The sequence below is a fragment of the Cryptotermes secundus genome, unplaced genomic scaffold (assembly GCF_002891405.2).
Source record: "Cryptotermes secundus unplaced genomic scaffold, Csec_1.0 scaffold1806, whole genome shotgun sequence".
NCBI lineage: Eukaryota > Metazoa > Arthropoda > Insecta > Blattodea > Kalotermitidae > Cryptotermes > Cryptotermes secundus.
This window is the reverse complement of record NW_019743678.1, coordinates 100239-110070: the sequence shown is the minus strand read 5'-3', so window position 1 is coordinate 110070 and position 9832 is coordinate 100239. Positions and strand designations below refer to the sequence as shown.

Sequence of the window (9832 nt, the reverse complement as noted above, 5' to 3'; positions counted from 1 at the left end):
TACAGGTAGAGGCCTTGCGACGAGCTGATCACCCGCCCAAGGAGTCCTACCGTATGTGTAAGATCTAGAAAAACCGAAGTGAACGGAGAAGTTCATGGAGGTAGGCCTAGGCCCACTGGGGCTGTAGTGACAGGGAAAAAAAACAAATTAACTCTGCATTCTTTAGCTGCCTCGTTACTACCTGTAAGTTGGTATGTAATCCAAAGGTCCTGCGACCGGAAATATAAACATATTTTTTTGGTTATCCTTTTTTCTAAGCAAATGCTGATATGGTTTACACTTTCAAAATTGATACTGCATGTTTTACAAGTATTCAGAATCGTTCCCATTTTTAATATAAAACAAAAATAAATAATCATGCTTTTGAGCCCTCTTAAATTACATATTAAAAATTCCTGCTTAAAATTACTATATTATTCTGCACAAAAAGCTGTACATTTTATCACATGCGCGTTTTTATTATCATTTAACCCACAGTTCACAGCGTTATCTTCATTTCGTGTAATTTTCAATTTTCAAGAAATTATCGATGGATATAATGAACTTTCTGTCTATTTGCCAGAATGTTCTTGGAATGACCTTCTGACTTTTCATACAGCTCTCGTATTTACATGTAAAAATAATTAATTGACTGGCACCATTCATATAAACTGAAGAAATAGGAAGGTCAAATTATTTATTCGTGATTGGTTGCTGTAATCATTCCACAAATTATATAACGAACTAAATGACCTATACATATATGAAGTTTGTACCGTATCGTTTTGAGAGTGTTCAAGTTGAAGGAACCATAATACAGTATCTTCTAGTACACATACGTCCATAATAGTTTAGACAGTGAAATGACTCTTGGTGTAAATGTATTTGTATTTCTTTGTATAATTCTTATTATAGAACAAAAAATGTTCTTCTCTGCTGCGTTTTTGATACCTCCCTACCATTATTATGGGTTTATGGGGGGAAGTTATTTCCCTTGTAATTGGGGTTATAGTTATTGCTCCTACTTGCCTCAGGATTACTATTACAGTAACGGGTGTGGATGCACCTATGATCTAGGTGGCTGTGCACCGTGTGTCCTTGAATCGCCAAGCGTCCTTGAAGTACCAAGATATCCCGGACCACCATTCTATCCTGAATTCATCATTCCTGGATCACCTAGTGTTACTGAATCACCAAGAGTCACTACGGAAGAAAATGACTCTCTTGGACTCGGTGAAGTAACTTTAGCCCGCAGAAGTGTCACAGCTAAAGGAAATAACGAGGAAGAAGAAGAAGAAGAAGAAGAGGAAGATAATGAGGATTATGATGAAAATGGAGGAGACTATGATGAAGAAGAGGAAGATGACGAAGAAGAAAATGATTAACAGAAGTGGATTTTTTTTTTTTAATTACGATTATAAGCCCATGATCGGGAGTCGACGCGTGAGCTTCACAAATAGGTAAGTTCTAGTGCTGTATCATAATGGTATGGAGTAGAAAGTCAGACTACCATCTACATTTTGTTGTGTCACGGCGCGTTCAGGCCACGCCCCGCAACATGTTTGCATGAGGCAGTTGGACACGTGTTACGGGCATTCCCCGACTAATGCAGCCCAGCGCCATGGCAATGTTGACGGACAGTATTGTTACTAAACAAAATTAGTAGTTTGAACTAGATTTTGTTTAGAATACAAAGCGAAGGCCGTGTTGTAGCTCATTATACCAGGTGTTGATTTCTCACCGTGAAGTCTCGGATTCGATCCCAAGTTACCATGTGGGATACGTTGTGAACTATATAGGTGACATTGGATCAGGATTTCTTTTATCTCAGTTTCTTATGTTTTTCCACGCTAACCTTCATTCCTGCCGGTCACGATGACCGACAGGTCTAAGGCATATACTGACTTCGCTCCCTCGGAGGTCAGGATCGTGGGTTGGAATCCCACAAGGCATGGATGTTTAGTATCTGTGTTTATTCCGCATTTGTGTTGTCCTGTGGACCAGTGGAGGGCCCTTGTGAACACGGTTATGAGCCTTCGGGTTCCATAAAATTCCGCGAAATTCTTGAGTAGCTGCAGAATTGTCGGTTCCTCAAAAAGGATTCAGCTCTATGCGTAAATAAGTATGAGGGCACGCAGTAGATAAACTGGTTGAGGCACTTTACTACAAGCCGGAAGGTTGCGGATTCAATTCCCGATGTGATTATTGCATTTTCAACTGACCTAATCCTTCCAGCCGCACTATGGCCCTGGGTCGACTTAGCCTCTAACAGAAATGAGTACCAAGAATCTTACTGGGGGTAAAGGGCGGCCGGCGCATAAGGCTGACAACCTCACTGCCATCTGTGAGTCGGTTTTCTGGAAAATGTGGGCGCCTCGATGCCTCACATCCCCATGGGTCTCCATGGCCTGTTACAGGGATAGCTTTAGATGAGAGGGAAACATAGTACATTGTTTGTAGTTTATTTAAAGAAGTTTTCGGTGACTCAGAAAGCATTGTAGAATGGTGGGATGATAGAAAAGGATTATTTGGAAGGGATGTAGAAGGAAGCGAACGTAGCTTAAAGCACGGTACTATCCTAGCATTTGCCAGGAAAGACTGAGGAAAAAGACGAAAATTCTTTGTTATTTTTAGTAGATACTAGTCTAGATTTAATAAAGACCAAGATGTTGGTCGTTGTATAATATTAAAATGGATGTTAGAAAAATTCGTTGAGTTGATATGGACTGGATTGATCTGGTTCGTGAGAGGGACTAGTAGAGGGATCTTTTGAACACGGTAATGAATCTTCGGGTTATATAAAATGCTGGAAAAGTTTTTGAATAACTGCACAACTGGCGGCTTCTGAAGAAGGGCTCAACTCCATGAAGTTCCTGGTCTAGATTCGAATTCGCATCTGCGTATTTTAGTTCACAGTTTTACAGTTTGACTCAACTTAGTCGCTAGGCATAAATTTCATAGGGGGGGCTCGTTAAAGTTCCATTAGGAGAAGAACTCATAACTTTTCCTTCAGTAGTAGTGTTATACCAATGAAAGACTTATTATGTACGTGTAATTACTAAACGAGACCTTAGTTTACTGCGAACTCTGAACAACTGTTCCCACTATTGGCTCCAGCTTTTACGTATATGTTCAACCTTGTTTGCATTTACTTTAAGTAGACTACATAGCGGTTGGTTGTAGGATGATATATAAACTAGAAATAGTCAAGGCATTATGGCGACATTTTCTTGAAGTAACTGAGGAAAAGCAGAAAAAATCTACGTCGGAATAAATAATATACGAGCCGAAACCAAACAGAAGTATTTCAGAATAAATGTATATAGCGTTACTGCTACGTCAACTAGCTCGACCCAGTAATAGAATTACATTGAAGGGACCAGATTTATTCTACCAAGGTACAGCTCACTTATGTATAGAAGAGCTCGAGTTTTTTCGCTATGCCAAGGTGGTCTGTCAAACCCATAACGCTTCTGCTGCTACTGTAACCATATCAAGACTGATCCAATACAATGAAATAAATTGCTGATGGTCTTCGACAGCACAGTCGTTCTTGGTATAGTGCTCCATTGAGACCAATTTCCATATTTTTTTCTGTGCAGACTTTTATGTGTGTTCGAAATGGGGCCTCAATTTTTCTAAATAATATTGTAACGTGTTTACGTTACTGAATACGCCGTAGAGATCGTTAACTGGTTTATTGAACAATCTACAACTATCGGCTACACTTAATTATCACAACGTTACGGGTTTCCACAGTTTACAAACCCTACAACACAATCTCTTAACACAATCTTCACTTGTCTTCACGTACTGATAACGCGGGAGCTATACAAGTCTCCCTGAAATACACACTCCGAGTATAACTGTACTACAGCAATCACTATGTCTGGAAAGCACACAATAAGTCTTCCGCTCGCTGACTTCTTAGTTATCGCACACTCGCAGGCTGCTATGTTTCAACTGATGTGAGGCGNGGGGGGGGGGCTCGGCTTTGTGCAACATGTCACAATATATATAAATTCAGTTCGTACCTCACAGGAAAAGGGGACATGCGGTAGTAGAGTTGGTTGAGGCACTATGCTACAAGCCGGAAGGTCGCGGGTTCAAGTCCCGATGAGGTCATTGGATTTTTTCAATCGACCTAATCATTCCAGCCTCACTAGGCCCTGGGGATGACTCAGCCTCTTACAGAAATGAGTACCAGGAATTAATTAAATATTTTTTCTGGGGAGTAAAGCGTGGCCGGCGCGTAAGGCTGACACCTTGCTGCCATCTTTGAGCCGATTGTCTAGATAATGTGGGACCTTGAACGTCTCACAACCCTATGGCCCTTCACGGCCTCTTACAGGGACAGATTTACTATTTTACTTTCCTTTCTACCTCACAGGAAACACCTTCTACCTCCGCTGCAGAGACCAACCAATTAGCGCTGTTTAGGGAAATAATTACTCTTTATTTTGAGAACCATATGAAACAAATAAAATATTTATGTAGAATACAAAGTTTTCGTACGTTAAAGCAGGTGGCATATTCAGTAACTACTAGGGATAAAATGCCACGCCCTTCATTTCAACCTAGATGCAGTCATGTCGTCACACTGGGTACCATTTTACTCCCAAACAACGAAGTATTTGCCTATCATTTGTATAAATTATTCCGACTGCTCCTTCATCTGCTTGCTGAGATCCCGCAAGTAGATGTGTCATGTTGATGGATGTGTTATCAGCGTAGTTCAGCAAGATATTAGCGTCAAAGTTCACATAAAGCAACAGATTGTGAGAAAAAGTGTATAGATAGTGGCTTTTCGCCTTTTGGTATTTCTAATTAGAAGTGTCCGTTATACTCTGTGGTGTGCTACTTAACGGACAACTGTGGAATACAACGGAAAGACATCTGAAGTATATAGAATTTTGTAACTTGACATTTATGTACTAGAGTTTGGTTTATGGATATATATATATATAGCAGCCTTCAATAATTGAATTTGATTTTAACGCTCTGTGTTCTGTTATCTGAAAGACAAAATTTGGGAATCTGAGTTGCAAGACAAAAAAAAACATCTTGAATTGATTTGAACTGTGGTACAACTGGTGTGTGATTTATGGATATATAAATACAATAATAATTAGAAGTGATTTCGGTAGTTCTATTATTATCTGAATGTCAAATGCGTCTTAATTTACCATATAACTTAAAGTCACTTTGAACTGATCTGTAGTATGCTAGAACTCTAATTTAGTTTAAGGATACAAAACCGGAATAATATTTGAAATTGTTATTTTAGTGTTACTACCCGAGGGACAAATATTTTTGAACCTAAGATACAACAAAAGAACACTTTGAGTTGGTCTGAACTTTGCGAAATATTGTCATGTACTTTAATTATGAACTCGCATTTGGTTTATGGATATACAGAATCACTAATGTTATTGTATTTCCTTGAATTAAAGAGACGAATGTTGTGATATTATCGGGTAAAAAATTATCGACATAAAGCAATGAAGTTACCGGCTTGTTTATCATTAACTTACATTGGTTTGTTACTTCTGACACTGGACAACGGTGCGTATAATATTCCTATATTCGCAGATTATTCGTTATATTATTCTGATAGTGTAGAAAACGTAGGAATGATATTATCTGATTGTACAGAAAGAGTAGATTGTCTAAAAGTTGACATAATTGATGAGAATGAAGTTGGTGATATTATTAGTGACCCTGGTACCAAAAATAATTGTATATCTAATACAAGTAACGATATAAATACAGTGTCAAATGAGGTTCAAGTTCTGAGTCAATCAACAGATAAAAATCAAATAAATAATAATACGTTTTATAAAACGTCTACTACAACAGACAAAAATTATGAGCTTCATAAGCTTGTGGATTGTGTAATGAATGATTTTGTTCCTTCGGATGACAGTGATGACAGTGATAACCTAACTTTTGCAAAACGTGATGATAATGTTGGAAACACAATAGTTGATGATATTCTTTATAAAGATATGCCAGCATTTCTAATAATATCTATTGTAAACGATGATGGAGAAGATTACAATATTAAGGTTGAAAATGCAGTTCAAGTCACAGGTGATGAAATTATGTTGAACTACAACAAGGCAATCGAGGCTCTAGCAGACTTCATAAACAAAGAAGACATGTCATTAGAGGACAGCAAAGAATGGAATGAAGACAGCGAGCCCGAGGAACCTCAAAGAATTGTGGAAAACGGTTACATTTTTTACGACATGGGTGAGTCTATTTACCTTTCTCAAGTGCAAATATTTCATCTTACAAGAAGGGGGAGGAGAGGAAAATTCCTTTCGTGTATTACTTTGTGATGACACGCATGCACACCCTCACATACACACGCATAAACATGCAAACAACCTGCGTCATTGTTACTTAGTGATATAGGCATTTACGTCATCACCAGAAAGTTACTAGATTATGCCGCACTGAATCATATACTCCATCTGCTATGGGAACGAGGGTGCGTCATCATCAGTTAGTGACGTAGACCGTTACGTCATCACCAGAAATGTACTAGAATATTCCGCACTGAATCATATACTCCATCTGTTATGGAACGAGGGTGCATCATCGTCAGTTAGTGACGTAGACCGTTACGTCATCACCAGAAATGTACTAGAATATTCCGCACTGAATCATATACTCCATCTGTTATGGGAACGAGGGTGCGTCATCATCAGTTAGTGACGTAGACCGTTACGTCACCACCAGAAAGTTATTAGATTATGCCGCACTGAATTATATACTCCATCTGCTATGAGAACGAGGGTGCGTCATCATCAGTTAGTGACGTAGACCGTTACGTCACCACCAGAAAGTTATTAGATTATGCCGCACTGAATTATATACTCCATCTGTTATGGAACGAGGGTGCGTCATCATCAGTTAGTGACGTAGACAGTTACGTCATCACCAGAAAATTACAGGATTCTATTTCCAACATATTTACCATGGCTGTTTTTCCGTAAAGTTGCTTATACAAAGTATGCCAATGCTGTACAGTCTCGATACTGAGGACGTAGTAAAAATAACCATCTTAATTAATTAATTACATAATGTATGACGTGCCCTTGTTCGTAGAGAATACGTAGTTCATTCTGATGTAAACGGTAGACGCTTTACCAAACAGAAGTATAAGCGAATATAAGAAAGTGACAGGAAACTGCAGACAACTTCATAATTTATATTCTTCTCCAAATATTATTAAAATATTCAAGTCAAGGATGATGAAATGGACAGGACATGCAGCACAAATGGAAAAAGTAAGTTTCGATAGGAAAACTGAAGGAAAGGAATTGACTAGGCATGAGAGGATATTATTAAGACGGATATTAAATAAGATGGGCAGGTGTGGACTGGGTTATTCTAGACTCAGGGACCAGATGCGAGCTGTTGTGAACACGGTAATGAATTCTCGTGTTCCATAATATTCTGGGACCTTCTTCATTAGATGATAAAATAATATCTTCTCAATAAACGACCCATTTTCATGGTGTTAAATAGGTAATTATTTAGTCGTTTAGGTATAGAACGCGCACAAAATTTTCCCCATTGGATTGATGATTGAGGAGAAAAGTTACGGTTCTGAGTGAGTACAGTGTACTGAATAGTGATCTAAACTTCGGGGAAAGTAACTTCTTGTTATTTAAAATATAAAAAAGCAAACTCCGTGGCCTGTAGTCCGCAAGCGAACTATACCGACCGAGCGACCGCCACTTGTCGAAGTTAGCGCAAACGTTTGCGAATAAAGAGTGTTACGTGGTAAGCGCCACGAATTGTTATTATTATTATTATTATTATTATTATTGGGTTAAGAAGCGTAAATACCCTATCTGGTGTTCTGGTAGGCTTATAGCTTATATTAAAAGGAAGAATTATTTTTATAGACGCTACAAGAAGCACAAGACTGATCGTTTATATGATAGATTTTCTTTTTATCGGAAACTAGTAAAAAGAACAATAAAGTCCGATAAACATCTTTGGCTCTTATCTGTCGACNGAAACTAGTGAAATGCTACATTTGGAGCATAGCTCTGTATGGGGCTGAAACATGGACACTTAGGGCAGTAGATCAGAAACATCTGGAAAGTTTCGAAATGTGGTGTTGGAGAAGGATGGAGAAGATCAGTTGGACCGATTATGTGAGAAATGAAGAAGTGTTATTTAGAGTCAGTGAGCAGAGGAATATCCTACACGAAATAAGAAAACGGAAGGCTAATTGGATTGGTCATGTTTTACGCAGATACTGCCTTCTAAAAGAAGCTATTGAATGAAAGATAGAGGGGCGGATAGAAGTCACCAGAAGACGAGGAAGAAGACGTAAGAAGATGCTGGATGACCTTGGAGACAGAAGAGGATATTCTCATTTGAAGGAGAAAGCTCTAGATCGCATCAAGTGGAGGAACTGTTTTGGAAGAGACTGTGGACCTGTCGTCTGACAGATTACTGATGATGAGGATGATGTATATATATATGCATGAGAAGAGTTGAATTTGTTGTCGTAATATGGAACTAGCTGCTTTTGATAAAATTTTGGTGTCTATCGGTGTTTATTTTGTACCTAAAAGTCAGAAGACTCAACAATTGACTGTTAAGGACTTAAATGACTTAAGGAAACACATTAATTTTTTTTAGTGTTTAACTAGGACAAGATCGTTGTGTTGTTCTGTTTCCAGTCAAAGTGAGGTTATGAGCTTTTGGTAAAAATGTTATTAATAAGCAAGCCTTAACCTAAAGAGAAAGCGCGCATTGTTATTTTATCTAGTTTATATTTTAGCATAAACGTAGCTGTCTTTCCAAACTTTTTCAAAATTGGGAGGTTAGATATTTTTGATAAAGCCTGAGATTTCAAAGGCCTAGTCTAAAATAAGTGAATACCAAGGCGAGTAAAACACTCTGCATATTACTGCAGATCTTTGTATCTAATGTTCTTTTTAGGGCAATAACTTCCTAAGGATCGACCAGGAATGTCAGACAAATATTTATAAATTGCAGAAGTAGTTGCCAACATTCGAAGAGATATAAAGTGAAAGGAAATTGGAGAAAACTACACATTGAGGAGCTTCATAACTTATTCTCTTCTCCAAGTATAATAAGGAAAATCAAGTTAAGGAGGATGAGGTGGACAGGGCATGTAGCACGAATGGAGGAGACGAGGAATGCAAATAGGATATTCGTGAGAAAGACGGAAGGATAGAGACCACTGGGAAAACCAAGGCTTAAGTGGGTGGACAATATTAAAATGGATCTTAGATAGAATGGGATGATATGGATTGGGTTGATCTGGCTCAGAATAGGGGCTAGTGAATGGCTCATGTGAACACAGTAATGAACTTACGGGTTCCATAAAATACTGGGAGTGAGTAAATTAGTGAGGGTTGTAGTCATTCGTGTTTTCGAGCTATACGTGTACAATAAATTCGATTATCATTACAAACCTCTTTAACCACTAACACGCGAACACTACTGAAAATAATATATTCTGAGATCTGACTACGTGTAATGTTAGTCGAAGAGGAAGCCAAGTATCAAGCAAAAAACAAAGCCAGCTGCACCTATACCTGTCCCATATCTCCAAAGTGCTGGTCTTTGTGTTTACAGTTTGCTTGTCCTAATTCCGATCCTGAAGATGGAGGCGGTATGTTCCTCCGACTCAATAACGTCACGTAAATGGTGATAAGCCGGTCACGGTAGCCGAGCGGTCTAAGGTATGTACTGTCTTCGCTCGCTCGGAAGCCGGGATCGTGGGTTCGGATCTGTTTCCTGTGAGGGACGAACTGAATTCTTATATATTATTCTTATACACTGCCGGTCACGG

At 38.6% G+C, this 9832-nt stretch overlaps 1 protein-coding gene across 1 annotated transcript in view; it reads left to right on the top strand.

Moving 5' to 3' along the window:
* The first annotated feature begins 4897 nt into the window (after window positions 1-4897).
* The window catches only part of LOC111874285, an 18645-nt gene continuing 13710 nt past the window's right edge, over window positions 4898-9832 (top strand). Inside the window, exon 1 of the mRNA XM_023869663.2 lies at window positions 4898-6234. Within this exon, the coding sequence (XP_023725431.1) occupies window positions 5481-6234 (754 nt within the window). The 5' untranslated portion in view covers window positions 4898-5480. The remainder of the gene's footprint in view (window positions 6235-9832) is intronic.